General features: G+C 39.2%; 2 protein-coding genes across 7 annotated transcripts in view; one reads left to right on the forward strand and one right to left on the reverse strand.

The window, feature by feature from the left end:
- TTC8 (tetratricopeptide repeat domain 8) overlaps positions 1–9,716 on the reverse strand; it is a gene marked incomplete at both ends in the record, with an annotated part of 41,324 nt that extends 31,608 nt beyond the window's left edge. For 4 of the 5 annotated variants that reach the window (XM_083349780.1, XM_083349778.1, XM_083349781.1 and 1 more), the window contains one exon: positions 9,603–9,716. In XM_083349780.1, coding sequence (XP_083205906.1) covers positions 9,603–9,716 — 114 coding nt within the window. Of the gene's footprint in view, positions 1–9,572 lie in introns of all 5 variants that reach the window. The other variant, XM_083349777.1, reaches the window with a different exon arrangement.
- A 7,060-nt stretch (positions 9,717–16,776) lies between these two features.
- The window catches only part of EML5 (EMAP like 5), a gene marked incomplete at its 5' end in the record, with an annotated part of 98,085 nt that continues 93,374 nt past the window's right edge, over positions 16,777–21,487 (forward strand). For both annotated transcript variants that reach the window (XM_083375224.1, XM_083375225.1), the window contains one exon: positions 16,777–16,973. In XM_083375224.1, coding sequence (XP_083231350.1) covers positions 16,777–16,973 — 197 coding nt within the window. The remainder of the gene's footprint in view (positions 16,974–21,487) is intronic.

Genomic DNA, 21,487 nt, shown 5'->3' on the forward strand with positions numbered 1-21,487 from the left:
GGAGTCCTTCCTTCTCATTAGGTGGCCAAAGTACTTGAGTTTTAGCTTCAGGATCTGGCCTTCTAAAGAGCAGTCAGGATTGATCTCCTCTAGGACTGACCGGTTTGATCGCCTTGCAGTCCAAGGGACTCGCAGGAGTCTTCTCCAGCACCACAGTTCAAAGGCCTCAATTCTTTGGCGCTCAGCCTTTCTTATGGTCCAACTTTCACTACCATACATTGCAACTGGAAAGACCATAGCCTTGACTATACGCACTTTTGTTGACAGGGTGATGTCTCTGCTTTTTAGTGTGCTGTCTAGATTTGCCATGGCTTTCCTCCCTAGGAGCAAGCGTCTTTTAATTTCTTGGCTACAGTCCCCATCTGCAGTGATCTTGGAGCCCAGGAAAATAAAATCTGTCACTACCTCCATTTCTTCCCCATCTATTTGCCAGGAATTGAGAGGGCCAGATGCCATGATCTTGGTTTTCTTAATGTTAAGTTTCAACCCAAGTTTTGCACTCTCCTTCTTCACCTGCAACAAGAGGCTCTTTAGTTCTTCTTCACTTTCTGCCATTAGAGTGGTATCATCTGCGTATCTTAGGTTGTTGATATTTCTTCCGGCAATCTTAATTCCAACTTTTGATTCATCTAGCCCTGCCTTTCTCATGATGTGCTCTGCATATAAGTTAAATAGGCAGGGCGACAGTATACAGCCTTGCCGGACTCCTTTCCCAATTTTGAACCAATCAGTGGTTCCGTGTCCAGTTCTCACTGTTGCTTCTTGACCCGCATATAGGTTTCTCAAGAGACAAATAAGATGGTCTGGTACTCCCATCTCTTTAAGAACTTGCCACAGTTTGTTATGATCCACACAATCAAAGGCTTTAGCATAGTCAATGAAGCAGAGGTAGATGTTTTTCTGGAACTCCCTAGCTTTCTCCATGATCCAGCGTATGTTGGCAATTTGATCTCTAGTTCCTCTGCCTCTTCGAAATCCTGCCTGCACTTCTGGTAGTTCTCGATCCACATACTGCTGAAGTCTAGCTTGTAGGATTTTAAGCATGACTTTACTAGCATGAGAAATGAGTGCAATGGTGCGATAGTTTGAACATTCTTTGGCACTGCCTTTCTTAGGAATTGGAATGTAAACTGATCTTTTCCAATCCTGTGGCCACTGTTGAGTTTTCCAAATTTGCTGGCAAATTGAGTGTAGCACTTTTACTGCATTGTCTTTTAAGATTTTGAATAGCTCAGCTGGAATACTGTCACCTCCACTAGCTTTGTTGTTGCTCAGCTTTTCTAAGGCCCACTTCACTTCACATTCTAGGATGTCTGGCTCGAGGTCAGTGACCACCTCATTGTGATTATCAGGGACGTTAAGCTCATTCTTGTATAGTTCTTCTGTGTAATTTTGCCACCTCTTCTTAATCTCTTCTGCCTCTGTTAGGTCCCTGCCATTTTGGTCCTTTATCATGCCCATTTTTGCATTAAACGTTCCCTTCATTTCTCCAATTTTCTTGAAAGGATCTCTGGTCCTCCCTATTCTATTGTTTTCTTCTATTTCTTTGCACTGTTCATTTAAGAAGGCATTCTTATCTCTTCTAGCTATTCTCTGGAATTCTGCATTCAATTGGGTGTATCTTTCTTTTTCTCCCTTGCCTTTCGCTTCCCTCCTTTCCTCAGCTATTTGCAAAGCTTCCTCAGACAGCCATTTTGCTTTCTTGCATTTCTTTTTCTTTGGGATGGTTTTGGTTGCTACCTGTTGTACAATGTCACGAACCTCTGTCCATAGTTCTTCAGGCACTCTGTCTATCAGATCTAATTCCTTAAATCTATTTGTCACCTCTACTGTATATTCAACAGGGATATGATTTAATTCATACCTGACTGGCCTAGTGCTTTTCCCTACTTTCTTCAGTTTAAGCCTAAACTTTGCAAGGAGAAGCTCATGGTCTGAGCCACAGTCAGCTCCTGGTCTTGTTTTTACTGACTGTATAGAGCTTCTCCATCTTTGGCTGCAGAGCATATAGTCAATCTGATTTCTGTGTTGACCATCTGGTGATGTCCATGTGTAGAGCCGTCTCTTGGGTTGTTGGAAAAGAGTGTTTGCTATGACCATCGTATTCTCTTGACAGAATTCTATCAGCCTGTGCCCTGCTTCATTTTGCACTCCAAGGCCAAACTTGCCTGTTATTCCAGTTATCTTTTGACTTCCTACTTTAGCATTCCAATCCCCCATGATGATAAGAACATCATTTTTTGGTGTTAGTTCTATAAGGTGCTGTAGTGCTTCATAGAACTGGTCAATTTCATCCTCTTCAGCACTGGTGGTTGGGGCATAGACTTGGACTACTGTGATATTGAATGGTTTGCCTTGGATTCGAACTGAGATCATTCTGTCATTTTGAGGATTGTATCCCAGTATTGCTTTTCCTACTCTTTTATTGACTATGAAGGCTACTCCATTTCTTCTGAAGGATTCTTGCCCACAGTAGTATACCTGATGGTCATCTGAATTAAATTCACCCATTCCTGTCCATTTTAGTTCGCTGATACCTAAGATGTCAATGTTCAGTCTTGTCATCTCTTGTTTGACCACGTCCAGTTTTCCTTGATTCATGGATCTTACATTCCAGGTTCCTATGGAGAAAAAATCTTTACAGCATCGGACTTTCCTTTCACCACCAGACACATCCACAGCTGAGCGTCCTTTCGGCTTTGGCCCAGTCGCTTCATTCTTTCTGGCGCTACTAGTACTAGCCCTCTGCTCTTCCCCAGTAGCATATTGGACGCCTTCCGACCTGAGGGGCTCATCTTCCAGCGTCATATCGTTTTGCCTTTTGGTACTGTCCATAGGGTTTTCATGGCAAAGATACTGGAGTGGGTTGCCATTTCCTTCTCCAGTGGATCACGTTTTGTCAGAACTCTCTGCTATGACCTGTCCGTCTTGGGTGGCCCTGCACGGCATAGCTCATAGCTTCATTGAATTACGCAAGCCCCTTCGCCACGACAAGGCAGTAATCCATGAAGGGGATTTCTAACTGTAATATATATTAATTATAAGCCGCCAGGAATCATTGAGATGGGTGGACATAGAAATTGAATAAATAAATAAATTTGTGCGTTTTAGAGCTCCATACAAATTAATTTGACTCTACGTTGCATGCTGCTGCCTCATGCTGTATCATGTGATCGCTCTCAGCAGCCAGATCCTGAAGCAATAAAGGCAACTAAAATCCCAAATTGCCTCTTCCCTCATTCTTTCCAGACATCTTCAGAAACACATCAATCTAGGAATAATACGCTGATCTCGTGCATTAATTTATCCTGATGGCAGGGTGGAGGTTTATTTGCTTTAAGCACAAATAACAAATTTAATAAAGTACTTGGTTGGAGAAGAGCATTTGTTACAGGCCTGCTTTATTCTGATTCATTTTCCTTTTTTTAAAAAATACAATTTTGGAATTAGAGCCTATACGATATTTATTTTGTAACACAATTCTAACTGTATGAAGTCATTTAAATATGTCAAAAAGGTTGAGAGGATTTTAATAGACAGTCCCAATAAATATTATAACATTAATGATAGCTGAAAAACCTGTTTCCACATAATGTTTTTTATATTTTTATCCCACCTTTATTTTTATAAATAACTCAAGGCAGCGAACAAATCTAATACTAAAATAGTGAAATGGGAATCATATAGAATCCTAGTGAATCTTGCTTCTTTTTAAAACAAAAGTATACTTAATATAAACAAAAACATGAAGAGGCCTCCCTTTCTCTTGGCGAAGAGACAGCTTGATGATATAACTGTTATTTCTCTGTCCTAAGCCATAATGTGATTTATTGATTATGCGCAAACTTGGCCACTAATTTTTGTTCAACCATATATCCTAATTTAGTTTTATATATAAATTCAGTCACTAACTAACAATGACTGATTTAGAAATTCTATATATAGTCGGGGCTCGTACATATTAATCCAGGTTTCCTAGAAAATGATTTACTGAATAAAACACAACATACTAAGTCATAAATCATAGCTTACAGACCACAAAAGCTGTATTCATGTAATGAAAAATGAAACAAACCACTTGAGTTTATGTTTTGACAAAATATAAACTCGGATGTAATGCAGATTGAAATACATATATTTTGAAAGTAGTAAACACTTTTAAACCTATTTAGATTAAATCAATAAAATACAGTAAACGAAGTGCTTAATCTCGTATATTTTTTCCAGAATTTATTAGAAAATGAATATATGTCATATAAATTAGTATGTAGCTTCTCTTAAAATACTAGTTTGTGAGGAGGAAGTATAAAATGAATCTTTCCATTTGCGTGAAGTGCTCTGTAACCTATGGTGATCTCCACTTCAAATCTCTCACTGGCTTATATATTTAATTATTTAAAACACTTATATAGCTGTCCATCTATGGGGCTCCAAATCAAAAATTAAAACAATGTAAAAACCATATAAAATTATAAAAACCAAACATGTTAAAAAAACAAAAGTGGTGCCAAAGCCAAGCTTCCAATATACAGTTACCTCATGTTATTCTAGTGCTTGTGGGAAAAGCCAGGTCTTCAATGCTTTACGGAAGGCTGGAAAGGTGGAGGCCTGCCAAATTTCAGATGGACGTGTTCCACAGGGCAGGGGCAGCCATAGAAAAGGCTCACTTCCTAGCTCCCACAAGAGGGCAATATTTAAGGAAAGGGACTAGAAGCATGCCCACCTATCTGACCTAGTACGATGGGTAGAGATATCCTAAGGGAAAGGTGGTCCTGCAGATAACCTGGCCATATGTGATATTTAAAGATGATAACTGACACCTTAAATTGCGCCTGAAAAGAAACTAAAAGCCCATACAGCTCAGACATCAGAGGTGTTACATGGGCAAACCCAGGGACACCCAGAACTGCTGCCATGTTCTGGACTAATTGAAGTTTCTGGGTGCAATTTAAGGGCAGACCCATGCAACAGAGCATTGCAGTAATCTAAAGAATTTTTATCAGTTTTGATAAGGGAATAAAAGTTGGAAAAATATGAATATTTAACCATTTACCCTGTAAAGCATTTAACACTGTCTTTTAGGCTATGGCAATATTTACACCGTTGGGGAAAGAGATAGAACAGCATTGTTTCATTTTGAATTGGTATTTTCCCCCTAAGAACACTGCAATCAACTTTTCAGTCAAACTTGTAGGGCACAATGCAACATGCTTAGTTTTAAATACAAAGATTTGAAACTACTTAACTGCTGACGTTAAAAAGAAAAAATAAACTACAGTAAAGTTTACAGTAAACCTTTTTCTTCTGTTCAATCATGTCCGATTCTTAGAGAGTGTCTGAACACATTGCTGTAGTTTTCTTCTTGGTTTACCACTGCCTCCTTCCTAGGATTGAGAGAAAGTGACTGGCCGAAAGTCACTCAGCTAGCTTCATGCCAAAGGACTAGAAGTCACAATTTCCCAGTTTCTAGTCTGATGTCTAAACTACCATACCAAAGTGGCTCTCAAACTATATAGCAGTTGATATAACAAAAATAAACTTGGGTATGTAAAGTTAAGCTCAAAGATGCTTTCCTGGCATCAGAAAGGGATATGACAGCAGAGACCCTGCCCAAGGTCACTTAATGAATACATAGTGATAGAATGAAGATTTTTTTTATCAATTAGTATGAATTTACACATATATTTTCTAACAATATTTCTAACAATATTTTAAGATGATGTCTCTCCATCTTTTCATTGTATTCATTATGTCTTCAAAGGGCATGAAAGGAAAATCAGGAGTGAAATACAATATTAGGATGAGTTAAGAAATTTTCATTTCTTTAAAATCAAAATCTGAAATCAAAATATTATGTATATTTGCAAATAAAACCATAAAATTATGCAATTCAACATAAGATATTCATCTACTTTTTTGTGTGTACTTCAGTACTATAAATCAGTACTGTTTCCTGGTCTTTAAACTGACATATGGAACATAAAGAACAGTAATCAGATTAGGCAAGCAATCAGGATGATCAACCAAGATAGTAGGACAGAAACATGTTCCTTTTAGGTCATGCTATAGATATAAACAAAGAAGCTACAATGAGTTTAATAAGGTTCATGAAAGCTTATTTCTGGCAGTAATAGCTGATTTAGATTCTTTCACAAAAATTAATTTTAAATAAAGTACGTATGTTTACTTAAAAGGAAATCCTACTAAATTTCTTGAATCCTGCTCTCTAATAAGTATCAGAAGTACATTTAATTGATGTCACAATGCACATTTCACCATTATCATGGTTAAGAATGGATTCATATAACTACTTGGTGAGTCAGCCTTCTTTCTGAATTTACAAAACGTAAAATAGAGAGGAAAGTAACACCTTTAATTTTTTTTAAAAAAACAACAACAGCAAAAAGCTTTATTAAAATTTTGACTAGGAATAAATGTGGAATAAAATAAACAAACCAGGCCTGCATTGATTATCTGATATCAAAGGGAAAAATGGATGGAATTTACAAAATAAATGTAATATGCCTATGTTATTAAAGTTATGGAAAGACAAAATGGATTAAGGGTATAAAGAAAAAGAATGAAGAAAGAAACCCCAAAAGCCTAATAGAGTATTATATGTGGAGAAAAATGGAAAGATTCTTAAATAGCCACAAAACAGAAATGATTGGTAAAAGTGGGAGGACTTAGCAGAGATGGCAAAATTAATTAGAAAAAGATCAACAACTATATTTATCAGTGATTGGAAATCACCTTATGGACTTTTCACTGAAAACAAGAGACATGTAAAATCAGAATGTATACTAAATACAAACAAAAAACAAAATTGTACTAGAAAGACAAAGGCAACTCTACATTAAAATGATACATTTAGAAAAATCAGGATGCCCTTTTTTTTAACAATTTCCTAAAAAGGAAGTGATGAAACATAACTATGCAGTCTATGCACATATAAAGGGTGATATAACACAATGAGAACCATAGATTTAATATTGCTTTATCAAAAGTGCAAAATCTTATTGTGTATAGGACAGGAATAGCCACTGAAACTACACTAAGGCATGTTAAAGGCAGAGTTTTTGTATATGCGAGGACAGCTTTGATTTGAATAGCTTGCTGGCTTAAAAAAGGAAGATTACTCTAGGAAGGAAAGCTTGATCTCACTTTCTTTCCAAATTCATAATACATTGCTTGGCACTAAGCACTACCCATCCATAAACAATAGTAAGAAACATATCTTGTGCTTATGTTTATATTTCAACCCTTAATGTTCTGAAGATCTTGTAAGATACGTTCCAATTCTGTAGTATGGATAAGTCACTTATATATCTAAAAGAATTATAGTGCAGAGCTGGTTTCTGCAGCAAACAGCTTTTAGTCTTTTCAGCAGAATACTTTTAAATCGAGTTCTGAGGAACGGCCTCTCCCTGGTTGTAACACCCTACCTCAGACATGTCAAACTTGCAACGTCACATGACATCGTGCAACATGTCGGGACGGTTGTGCCTACCTCATACTCACGGAGAAGGTATCCTGCAGGTCCCATCAGCTAGAGACCTACATTAGTGAGTCCCAGAGAAGTACCTTCTCAGTTATTGCACTCATCTTACAGAACATCCTTACTCCTGAAATTAGATTGGCCACATCTCTTTTAATTTTTTTGAAAGGCCATCAAGACCTGGTTATGCTGCTAGGGGTTCTATAAATCTTCTTAATATGGTTCTGAATTTCAGTTAAGTAAACTTATGAGCATCCCTAGGTGGAAAATGACAACATAATCATAAACATGATGTTATTTTGGCTTCATTAGTTTCAATGTTTGTTGTAGATGTGCAAATAGTTGAAGCTTTTATCCTAGATAACATTTTAGTTTTAATTACATCATGAGAGATAGTTACATATTTGCAGAGTTTACACATCAAGCTCAGGTACAATGTGGTTGGTTTGGTTTTGACACAGAGTAAGATAATATAAAGCAAGGTGTGTCAAACTGCTGGCCTGTGGGCCAGAAGCGTCATCAGGAAACCACACCCACCCCACTGCCGGCAATGGCGAAAAAGCTCCGATACGTTGTGCGACGTCACGTAACATCGCAAGTTTGACATGGCTGATATAAAGCAACTGCAATTTGTATGTTTTTAAAAACATTGTTTTTATCAGACTAGTATAGTTATTAAAACTATGGTTAAATAAACCACAGTCAGTATCATTGCATAGAGGCCAAGTAAGAGTTTCCTGTAATGTTCTGTTCCTATCTATGACCATCTGGATTTTTGCAGCCTAGATCTGACAGTCCTAATAAAGGCCTCTGGACCAAACAAACTTCTTATGATACAATAGGTGGGGCAAAACTGCACCTGCCTTATATGCTATCCTTATTTATTAGATTTTCATCCTACCTTTATTACTTTATAAATAACGAAAGGTGGCAAACCTACTAATACTATTCCGTCCTATTTTCTCCACAACAACCTTGTGAGGTGGGTTGGGCTGAGAGTGACCCAAAGCTACCTGGCTGGCTTTCATGCCTAAGGCAGGACTAGAACTCATGGTCTCTTGGTTTCTAGGCCAGCACCTTAATGGTGTTTGTAACTACAGAGGTACAAGGTTCAGCTAAATTAGTCTCATAATAAAGTAAATTTCGCTCATCCAGTTGTGTGTCCTGTATGTTTTACCTGGAATGGCCAATATCAGTTTTGCAGTCTAAAGGCACAAACTTCCTGCTGTCACTTTTAAGAGTCTGATCAATTAGGGGTTTTTCCCCTAAGTTTCTTCGTCTGACCATTAATTGACTGCAGGCTCTTATCAGATAGGCTGCATTTCTTTCCCTTGTCCCCCAGTCATCTGCACATTCCATTAATTCTGTTAACCATCAGTTAATGATGGTACTTGGAACAGACATTGCTGTCACTAAGCAAGTCATAAAGCACATCACAAGACCATGCTACTTAGTGATAGCACATCTGGCATTTCCAGTTGCCATCGTTAAACAAATCCTGCATCATTGTTAAGTGAGGACATCAAATGATCATCATTTGCAATCTCCTGCTGCTGGCTGATTGCTTGTAGAAAGCCGGAAAAGAAGATGCAAATGGCAATTATGTGACCTCAAGATGTTACAACAGCTGGAATTTTAAGGGCTGACATTAAGTACCAATTGTTTAGCGCCATCACAAGTTAGAATGATGGCTGAATGAGTGGTTGTTAAAAGAGAACCAACTGCATTTGAAATCATGTCAGCTATTAATTGGATTGTAACCTGTCTCAAAATTATCTAAATAATAAGCTATATTTTTTCATTAAACTATAATTTTTCTTGCATTATTGACATTTTGTGGGTAGCGTTTCCAGTTATGAGCACTGCTGGAGTTAAAACCCTCTGGATTATCTTGTTCCAGCTAATTCGCTACCCAGAATATGAAATGCAGGAAAGGCACCGTCGCAGATTTTACAAAACGCTTGTGCCGAAAAGCAAATATCTGCAGATATAAAAAAAGAGTAATTACTAAATCAAGGCATCCACCCAAGGCCCGGTTTTACATTTTCCCTGAACTCGGAAACATCACATCCACGCTTCCAGCTCCTGCCCTGTCTCTCATTACCTGATCGCCAGGCTCCTTTTCCAGCAACTGGGAACAGAGATCCGAACAGAGTTGGAATTTCCTTCGCCTGAAATAACTCAAGGCGTGGAGCAACGGGTCCATTTCCAGCGCCATAAGCCAGGCAAACCACTAATAAAGTCACGCTAACATCCCCACCCCACCCCCGGTCCTACTTAGGCCCAGCGTCTCAGCTTCGTTTTGCCCAGCAACGCTACCTGGGGTCCTTGACGAAGCAAAGGCGACTAAGCAACTGCCTGAAGGGCCAGAGGGTTTTTCCTTTCTGTCTCGGAAAAGACGGTCCGGCAAGGAAGCTTGAAACATTTCAGTGCCGGCAATGACTGCTGAAACTTTTAGAGGTGGCGGGCTATGTCTGATTTCCATGCCTTCGTCCTTGATTCACCTCTTTTTTTCGGGAACATTAGGGGTTTCTGACTTGTTTCCTCTCGTTATGTGGCATGAAAAATGCTTAAAGTAGCATTTTTTTTGTAGCGGGCAGAACCAAGAAATTTCATGTGTTGATGGTTCGTGATTTGAACTTCATAAACATTGGAGAGGAAATTACTTGGAGCAATAGAGTTAACATAATTTTAGCCGTTAATAATTGTCTTTGTCTAGTGGCAGGAAGATAAATGTATTCCACGATTGCATGATAAGTCAAAACTTGAGAAACTTAATTTCCTGCTTGGTGTATGATTAGAAAATGTACTGTGTGGTTCATCTGTGGTTCAGTGTGTTATGCAAAATTCTGAAAATTGAGTTAATTTTGGAGAATCTGGGTCAATTTTTCGCTGCTTATTACGCACGGTTATTATTATGGATAAAACGGGGCTTTTATCTCTTTCTGAAGGTAATATACATATGGGTGTGTATATTTCCATATGTGAGATAATTGGGATCAATTGATGTTATAAATGGGGAATCTTACACTTTCTTTCATCAGGTATATATAGACATATGTATAAATAAACACACAGGCGCATGTACAAGTATTTTTTGAAAAGGAGAAAGTATCCAGGATTTCTTTCAGCTGATGTTTGCAGTTTCAGATTGACAATATTTATTTATTTATTTATTTATTTTATTAGATTTATATACCGCCCCTCTCCAAGGACTCGGGGCGGTGTACAGGGCAAAAAACACTAACAACACACAAGATATAAAAATTAAAATAAGATTAAATAAATAGCCCTAAGTAATAAATACATTCTAAAATTTAAATTTTTAAAAAATTTAACTCTAAAATCCAATCCCTCAGTCCAGGCCGGCCTATTCAAACAACCAAGTCTTCAGGTCGCGGCGAAACGAGCGAAGGTCAGGAGCCATCCGAAGCTCAACTGGAAGCTGATTCCAGAGGGCAGGCGCGCCCACAGAGAATCAATATTTATAATACTTTATTAATATTTATAATACTTTAGTATATCAACCCCTTTTAGAATTGAAAGATTCTTAAATTCAAGTCCATTTTTCTTTGGGGTGAATAAAAAGTGTGATATTTGTATCTAGCTGTTATTTTTAATGATCACTGGTTCTACTGAATAATAGTTATTGTATTAATTATAGACTGAATTTGGTTTGAACAATTAAGTGAAATTGAATTAATTCACTGGAAGAACTCTGGATAGGTATCTAATTTACTGTATTCCCATCAGCTGATATCAACAGAAAATGATTCTATCAGCTGCTAAATTCTTTACTAAATTATGCAGATTTGTAATGTGATGTCCAAGTGTTAATTTGTTATATTTTTCTTTTCTGTATGTGTTGTGTTCAGTGTTACTTCTTATAATTACCACTTGATTTTTACTTAATTGCAGATTGTTAAGGAAGGATATATCCTATTTTTGAAGTTCCTTAATATTTTAAGTAAAAATAAAGATTTTAAAATTATTTCAAATGTATGAGAATACGCAGCATTTAAATGGCCACTTCATACCATAATACTTAGCCATGCTTCCTCTTTTAACCAGTCCACTTACCTGAGCTGCAGAATTTCAGATGACCATTTGGTGGAATAATTATTTCCAGATTTTTACAGGCCAGATAGCATAGGCATACATTTCCCCTCTCACCCCATCTCCGAAATCTTGAGGTCGTTCTAGCAGTCCACTCAAATATTAGGTGGTATTAAAAAATGTCAAGCCAGTTAAAGGAAAAATATCCATAGGATCTGACTTTGCATACTATGCTAAGCTATAATTTGTTTTCATTATGGTTGAATAAACAGTAATTGCTGGATTCAACTGAACACTAAGATATTAGTCATGGTTTATAAATAACATTATGGCTTAGCATAATGAGACAACCTGACCTCCTCTCTCTCTATGTAAGGCAGGGGTGTCAAACCTCCGGCTCGCGGGCTGGATGCGTCATGCTGAAACCGTGCCCAGTCCATTGCCGGCAATGGAAAAAAAGTCATGATATGTTGCAACATGACATTGCAAGTTTGACACCCCTGATGTAAGGTATCCTACTCAACAGTCAAAAGCTACACTTCTGAGATCAACATAGGAGGTCCTTCCCTGTTTATCTACTTGTCAAGCAAATTAGGTTGATAGTTATAAGATATAGAACTCTTACTACGGTAGTGTTCTCCATCCCCCACGTTCCAATGGAATTACAGGCCTTCTAAGTTAGTCCTGAAATATCTATTTACCTATGTTTATATTTTATAAATATAAAAAACTGTTTCAGTTTCAGTTAAAACTGACCCTGATTCTCATCTTTGTATATTCATGTTAAAACAAAATTAACAAAGGAACATAAGTAATAATAATTAGCACATCCATAGAATGTGGATTTTTTTACACAATGACCTTAAAAAAGATGAAATATCAGAATGGCATGCTATAAAATTATAACTGTTAAAAAATTATAATTCTTCTGCTTGGCCTGGGGGGACTTGATGGGATAGTACCATTCTGTAGATGGCTATTCAACTAATAGCAGATAGACTAATAATTAATATAACACATAATGTAAAATATGGAAAGCAGTTATATCAGAAATACTGTAGCTAGATGATCGCTTCTTTGGAAATATATAATATACAAGTAAATAAATAAGTCAGGAATTTTGCCAGCTATTGGTAAATAAAATATAAGTTGGCTATATAGTCCAAGGATCTGACTTTTCACATAGAAGCTTAATATATTCATATGCTAAGTATGCATATGTAACAAGCTTGTTAATCTTTTTCATGATTCTTAGTTGCAAAGCAGATGGTGAATTAATTCTGTCAGGCAAAATGCAAGATAGATTTTATATGATGATAGCCTGGGTCTATTGCACCATTAACCACCTAGAGCAGTTCCATGGTGTACAATGTATCTCAATCAGCTAATTTTAATGCAAACTAACTCTATCTGTACTCTAGCTATTCTCTCTACTTCAGTTTTTCTGTAAACTGGGAAAAAGTGTTGCCAGAAACACTGGAAATGATTATTCTGATGGTCCACTTTAGTTTGCTATTCTACGGTTCAGTGCAACCATTTATACAGTTAACTAGTAGGTTGGTGTCTACTCTTATTTGGTATCTGTATGGCAATGCCCCATCAAACAACATGTACCCAGTTCCTTTCATCACTTCTTGCAGGACTTGATTCCCTGGCCCCTCGCTATATTGGTAGTTCTCCCCAGAATTCTGATTTGTTGATGTTAAACTGCAGCCCATGGAATTTGATACAGACTTCTAACTAAAGTCTGGACAAGGGAAAATAGAGGGGACAATTTTTTATCATGATCTGGAGTCTACATTTCAAAATTGCATTTGCCTTTTTAGCGGCTGCATCATATTCAATTTATGATATGCTATATCATCTAGAACCATTCCCCACACAGTACGGCCAAGCCCGATCTATTCTATCTTATATTTGTGGCTTTTATATTTTCTCCATTTATTTAATTTATATGACACCCATTATGGTTCGAGGAGACTCTGAGCCTCATCTGGATGAATAACTATTCATCCCATTCTTTCTAGCCTGTCGTTCAAACTTGTTCTTACCTTGTATTTTTTTTTCTTCTTTTCTAAAATAATAGTCACTGTTACTTTGAGTCATCTGCAAATATAATCAAACCTTAATCCCTTTATTCATTAGCAAGAAAAATATCAAACAACTGATATTTGTTCAAGATGGGAACTTGAACTCCACTTCATGCTGTTCTCTTAAGCTCATGTGGAACTATTTAAAAGTATTTCCTGGATGTCATCATTCAGTCAGTTCTGAATCCATCTAATAGCGTGGCATCTACTCTGTATTTTATTATTTTATTAATTTGGATATCATGAGACTTTCTTGAATGCTTTGCTGAAGTCAAATACAATATGTCCACAGCATTCCCTTGATTTGTTAGGTTAGTAACTCTATTAGAAAAGCAGGTCAAATTAATTGGCTTTTGTTCACTGTTGCTTTGCAAGTGCTCATAAACATGCTGTTTAATAATCTGCTTCAGGATTTTGCTCAGGTCTGTATCTTCCAGATTATTCTTGTTCCCTTTTTTGAAGAAAGGAACATTTACATTTACAAGCGGACCTGAATACTCAGATATTATTTAATTGTTTTGTGTTCACCTTTGCTAGTTTTTGCTTCTCTTCTCTTCTCTTCTCTTCTCTTCTCTTCTCTTCTCTTTATTCCATAGCCAGCTAGAGCTTTGTATTCTGAGTGAAGATTAGCAGAAAATACTATTTTAAAATTCTGCTTTCTCATCATTATTCCTTTTTTTCTTGCAATAGATTTCTATACTTTGGCTTTAAAAAAAATATCACTTATTTCTGAAAATATTGTCTTCTTATTTGGGCTATTTATTGCAAGCCTCAGTTCCTCTTGACCCTTATCCTTTCTGACACAATGCTTACCGTAGTTTCTTGCAATGGCAGTATCAGTCTTTGGTTGTATGCACCTTTCTCCATTGTCCCTCCCCACTTTCTATAGTTTTTCTTTTTGGAAAGTTGTGTGTGAAGACACAGATCTGTAAACAGGTCTCCCATTTTTCCCCACTAGTAAGTATTCTTTACAATTGCATGTTCAGCATATTCAGTTCCTAGGATTTTTCTTCTTTACTAGACACTGTCCTCTTTCAGGATTTCAGGTCATTGGATTGTATCTAGCTTCTTTTGGAGTTAATCATCATCCACTTTTCTTCCAGTATATATCCCTGACTCTCATTCATGCTGCCATGATATCATGAATACTTTCTCTCAAGGTTTCAGTCACCTTCACTTCTTCAAGCTTCCCTTCCAGTTGGTAAGTATTAGATCCAAAGTAATGCATCCCTGTAGGAAAGGCTCGAAAAATATATATGTACCAAGACATTCAACAATGGAAATTTTCTCTACCAATTATTTATCAGTGCCTTGATCAGATTTTGTTGTTGTAATGTTTATTTATTCTTTATTTTTGCTTTCTAACATTATCCCAAAAATAGATGGTCATGTCAAAAAGAAACATTTCTCACATGTTGTGTATCATCCTTTTCTACTGCAAATGTTATCAAATGAAGTAAGTGAACAAATAATATAAGATCTTGACAACTGAGTGCAGACTCAGGCAAAGACCATCTAGAACTTTAACCTAGTTAGGTTTACATTTGTACCATCATTATTAAATACCCTGTAAGAGAAATCCGGAATTTAGCTTTCTTTTTTAAAAATATTACTTATCCCATTTTTTAAAAAAATAGACTAGGATGTGTATCCTTAAAGTCTTGATATAAATAATAATGTGCATTTGTGTGCATGTTGAAGTCTAGCATCTGGAGTTTATTCACTGAATCACATACGGTATCTTTCTGGCATTTTAACATAATTGGCTCTTTATCAGGTTAAAAACAATTTGTAAATGAATTGAGAAGTATCAAGGCGAGCATAAAATATTGCACCATACTGCACTTTGAGAGTGAATGATTAATGGAAAGTGTTTCTAGATGGCTGAAAGGAGGGAAAACAACAAAGGTACCTTTCTCAGCAAATTTCTGCAGGGTTGTGACATGTTTGCCTTTAGGTGGTTCAGGAACAAAGGCTTGGGCTGCACTTAAGTGCTATGTTTTAAAATGCACTTAGGTAGACAACTTTAAGATAACATATAGCTACAGGCCATTCAGTTTTGCAGTTTAAATGTTTATCCACACTTAGGATGAAACTTTGCGAAGCTTTTCAAAATCAAATGCCATCTCAGGACAATGACATCTGTGCTTATGGACATTGTACTATGGGGGGGGGAATTGTACTATGGGGGGGGGGAATTATGCCAGGTTTGGAATAACAATCTGGCTCTTTACTTGGAAGGGTGTTTTCTTGTTGTTTTTAATTTATATACTTCGGGAAATCTTTTCTCTAGAACCGCGTTCCTCCTCCTCCTCATTTGCAAAGCAGCTTACTCTCGCGGGCAGCTTCGCCTCTCTCTTCGCCTTTTCCCCCTCTTCATGTGGCTCGAAGGAGACGCGAGGACTGGATAGCACTGCCCTGGGAAAACGTGGCCCTGAAGGGCTCCAGCTCAACATTTTAAAAGAAATGAAGACCGGGCAGCCCTTCACCGAAGTCCTCTCAAGGAAAGGGACGAAACCCATCACCAAGACGTCCAAGCAGCCTTCGGGGGGGGGGGGGGGAAACCACAAGGGGAGCGCCGGCCGCCGCCAAGATGAAGGCACCGCGCAGCCGCAGTGGAGAGACGGGGGGGCGGGGGAGGATTGACATTGCGGGAGAAGCGCCCGCGGGTTTCGGGAGGACGACGACGCAGCGAAGTAGCCGCGCGTACTACCGCGGCGGCGACGACGACGACGGGCGGTTGTTTTTTTTTTTTCGCCTAGCCTTCTTTGCAGTTTCGGCCTCCGTGGCGCCGGGCCGGCTGTCGGGCCCAGCAGGTGGATAACCCAGCAGGTCGAACCATGGGGGCCGCCCTGCCGCCGCGCAGCCATGTCTAGCGGCGCTAGCGGCAGAAGCGCCGGCCGGAGGAGCGCAGCTCAGCGCGGTGCGCGGCGCTTTCTGTGAGGCGGGCGGATTGGCGGCGGCGGCGGCGGCGGCTGCATGAGACGATTCCATGTTGGCGGCTCGGGATTAAGCGAAGGAGGAAGAAGACCCCGGTCCGGGCGCAGAGAGCCGGCTGAATTCTTCCGCTCTCCCTCCGTTCCTCGGGGCTCCGGGTGGAAGGATCCGTTCTCCAGCGGGGAACGGAGAGGCATGGCTGACCGAAGCGCCCCGAAGTGCCACTTGAGGCTGGAGTGGGTTTATGGCTACAGAGGTCACCAGTGCCGCAACAACCTTTACTACACGGCCGCCAAAGAGATCGTTTATTTCGTGGCGGGGGTTGGAGTGGTCTATAGTCCCCGGGACCACCGGCAGAAATTTTACCTGGGCCACCAGGACGACATCATCAGGTAGGATGCCGCCTTCTTCTCCCCAGCCCTCCTCCCTGGTTGCCTTTCCAGCTTTCCTTGCAGCCCGTCCTTGCAGGAATTATCATAGGAGAACCAGCGGGCGCCCTCCGTAGGGCACCGAGTCCCCGCTTGGTTTGGTTTCCTAGAAGCGTTGTCAGTAGCTGGGATTCTTCCAAGCTCTCTTTCGCCTTCTTTTATGAGACTTCTGCTTATCTGTTTTGTGCCAAACGTTAAGGTTTGGTTTCTGTTCATTGCAGTTCCTCTCTTTCTCCAAGATTGACTGAAATAATCTCAGGCAAAAACCTTCAGTTATAAATAATAATAATAATAATAATAATAATAATAATAATAATAATAATAATAATAATAATAATAATAATGAGTTGGAAGGGACCTTGGAGGTCATCTAGTCCAACCCCCTGCTCAGGCAGGAAACCCTAGACCATTTCAGGCAAATGGCTGTCCAGTCTCTTCTTAAAAACTTCCAGTGTTGGAGCATTCACCACTTCTGGAGGCAGGTTGTTCCACTGGTTAGTTGTTCTAACTGTCAGGAAGTTTCTCCTTAGTTCTAGGTTGCTTCTCTCCTTGACTAGTTTCCATCCATTGCTTCTTGTCCTGCTTTCAGGTGCTTTGGAGAATAGCTTGGCTCCCTCTTCTTTGTGGCGGCCCCTGAGTTTATAACGAAACTTTTAGCAAATGTGACCTCTTTTTCTTGGAGAATGAGGTAGAGGTTTGAATCCATTTTATTTTTGGCTAATGTATAGAAGCGGAATTCACATACTGAATACTGTAGCTCTGATTTTGATTCGTATTCCACCCCTTTTTAGCCTTTTCCCATAGTCGAGTTGAACTGCTGTCCGTCTGTCTTTGATTAAGAGACAACTATAGTATCCTTACATGAACTACACAGTCTTCTTTGCCAATTGCTAGCCTGCTTCTATTGCCACTGTTCCCTGTCAGTAACAATAATCAACTTTCCTCTAAGGCACAGGGTCATAAGCCTAATAGATTTTACACACCATGAATCTGGCCTCAGTTGGTATAGGAATAAGAACTACTTTGATATGGGTATGGACTTAAAGCCATCTAACTTGACGTGGGATAAGATGAGGGTTATGTCATGTGGACATGGCACAAAAAAAGTTAATAGGGTGTATTGTCAATGAAAATTCTCAGTCATACAGGTAGAGTTGCACAAAAGTGGAGTCATGGCAATTGGACTTCTTTTATTGTTGGTTTGAAGTGTTTCACTGCTTATCCAAGTAGTATTGGAAGAGTGAAGAAGCTACTTGGATAAGCAATGAAACATTTCAATCCCAAAAAAGAGGAGAAATCCAATTGCCATGATTCAACTTCTAGACATCAGAGAGTATTGTCTTGCAGCTAGGTATAAATAAGGAAAGGTCTTCAATTTCTCTCTTTAAAAAAACATCACCTGTCATCAGTGATCTTTATGTATGCTTGTTAAGATCAATTGAGGGTGCACGTCTAATATTCCAACGTGCTGTTTTTCAATATGGTTAAAGGCAGCTGGAAAGATATTCTTATAGTGCTGCTTCTTTTTCTTTCACTGCCGTATGAAATTGTCTACAGTTGAGCAGTTTGAGCAGTGCACGTTTTAAATCATTGTAATCTTTATGAGTAGCTAACTTGGAACAAGTGTATTTTTCCATTACTACCAAGTATGCTTTTTTAGTTAAAACAATATCTATTGTTTCATTTAATATCTATCTATTATTCTCTTTCGTTGATTAATAAACAAATTTGACACATTTACACCAGAGAAAACTATTTTTTCTCTATCCTGGGCAATGGATTTTCATGATTGCTCCCATTAATTCAAATCAGTAAACTTGCAGAAGTTTACTGTTGATGTGTTATATAATCATGACCCATTTTTTTCAAGCTTTTCAATATTGTCTTGGGCTAGTTGTGCTGTATTATATGAATAAATAGAATCACACTTTTATATAACTAATGTTGGCAATCGTAGTATAACATTGGCAAAATCTTAGAAAACAATATTAAAAACATTGCTTTGGAATTGGTTTTCACTTAGGTTTTAATAATTGTGTATTGCATTTGAATATATATATATATATATATATATATATATATATATATACAACTTCCCAAGTAGAAATCAAACAATACTAAACTGAATTCTGAATTTCTGATGGTCTTACATTTTCCCTTAAACATTAATCTTCCAAGCTCAAAATAAATGTTTTTAAATGTTTCATTAACTTTCTAAGAACTATCAGTAAAAATAGAGAATATTTTAAGGGTGTTAATTTTGAGATATGATTTCAAATATTTTTATTGTATCACTCATATTTTAGTTCATAATTACATATAAATAAAACTATATTTTCACTAGAGTATACCATTAAAGCGGTTTATCTAGACCCGTACCAATCGGGCTTCAGGCCGGGATACAGCACGGAGACGGCATTGGTCGCTCTGATAAATGATCTCTGGAGAGCCCGGGACAGGGGCCATTCCTCTGTCCTAGTCTTATTAGACCTCTCGGCGGCTTTCGATACCATCGACCATGGTATCTTGCTGCGACGCCTCAGGGGACTGGGAGTGGGAGGCACGGTTCTGCGCTGGTTCTCCTCCTTTCTCCAGGGTCGCTCGCAGTCGGTGTTGGCAGGAGGACAGAGGTCAACCCCGAGGCCTCTCGCTTGCGGAGTACCTCAGGGGTCGGTCCTCTCGCCTCTCCTGTTCAACATCTACATGAAACCGCTGGGCGAGATCATTCGCAGCTTTGGAGTAGGGTACCATCAGTATGCTGATGACACCCAGCTTTTCATCTCAACTCCAAACAACATCAGTGATGCCCTCGACGTGATGTCCCGCTGCCTGAAAGCGGTCCGGGAATGGATGGGGAGGAACAGGCTTCAACTGAACCCGGACAAGACTGAATGGCTGTACGTACCGGCTAGCCAGGATACTCAGAACATCCCATCCCTTAACATCGGGGACGAGTTACTACCCCCTGTTGATAGGGCCCGCAACCTGGGTGTCCTCCTTGACTCGCAGCTCTCCCTGGAAGATCACATAGGAGCTGTGACCAAGGGGGCCTTCTCCCGGGTTCGACTAGTTCGCCAATTACGGCCTTATCTGGACCTGGATGCCTTACGTACAGTCACCCATGCTCTTGTGACCTCTCGCCTAGACTACTGTAACGCTCTCTACTTGGGGCTGCCCTTGAGATCCACTCGGAAGCTTCAACTGGTGCAAAGTGCAGCGGCGCGGACACTCTTGGGAGCCTCCCGATACTCCCATATCACACCTCTCCTCCGTGCGCTGCACTGGCTTCCAGTTGCCTTCCGTGTGAAGTTCAAGGTGCTGACAATGACATACAAAGCCCTACATGGCATGGGTCCGGACTACCTGCGGGAGCACCTTCTGCCAATGTCAGCGCCCCACCGTCCTGTGCGCTCCCACAGAGAGGGCCTCCTCAGGGTGCCACCGCTCAAGGAATGTCGGCTGGTGGCCCCCAGGGGGAGGGCATTCTCAGTGGGTGCGCCAGCCCTCTGGAACAGCTTGCCAACCAAAATCCGGATGGCCCCCGACCTCCGCACCTTCCGGCGCGAATTAAAAACTTACCTGTTCCAGCAGTCCGGCCTGGCCTGATAGCTCTTATTGGGGTCCCAGTTTGTATTTTACTATTGTTTGTTTTCACTACGGTTCATTCTGTATGCCTATCTTATTCTGTACACCGCCCTGAGTCCCTCGGGAGAAGGGCGGTTTATAAAAACAAATAAATAAATAAATAAATAAATAAATAATTGAAGCATCAGTGTCAAATAGATATTATAGATGTATTTTCAATAAAAAGTTGCTCTTTATAGTATATTGTATACTATACAATTATTGCTATTAGCATAATTGTACTATTGTTTTCTATACTGTGCATGTCATGAGGAATTAGTTTCTTATGTGTTCCAACATTAATATGTATTAACTTGAATTTCTACCCTGTTTCTTAAATGCAATATTGCTACCATGTGCAGAAATTAGTAAGTGAGATTGTGGGGGGGTCTGTGTGATTTTCTCTAGAGTAAGAAAAGAATCCAGCAGCTAGGAAATGTCAAATTTATTTTAAAATAAACACACCATTATAACTCATAAAACTACAAAGATAAATTTGATAAAGCAATCTATCTAGGGAAACCTCACGAGTCAGTGAAGGACTCAGTAGGATGTTCAGTGGTGGGATCTGAGCCTTTTCGTAAGAAAACTGAACAAAGCATTCTGTTCAGCAGTTGAGATTTCAGTCTTGTTGCAGCTGTATGGCCGTGGCAGTCACCAATCTTACTGCAGAAACAGAAGCAAATTCCATGAACAGCAGGGGAGCTGTCCAGCACAAAGGGATACCATCCAATATAGAAGGAAAACAAGCCAAGATTCTTGTCAAAATGGGAGCTGTCCAGCTTTCGTTTTAGATATTGGGTGGAGAGGTATGTGAGAAGAAGTACAACAGTTTTAACATATTGCTGGATTCG

Source organism: Vipera ursinii, assembly GCF_947247035.1.
Source record: "Vipera ursinii genome assembly, chromosome: 1".
In the NCBI taxonomy this organism is placed as follows: domain Eukaryota; kingdom Metazoa; phylum Chordata; class Lepidosauria; order Squamata; family Viperidae; genus Vipera; species Vipera ursinii.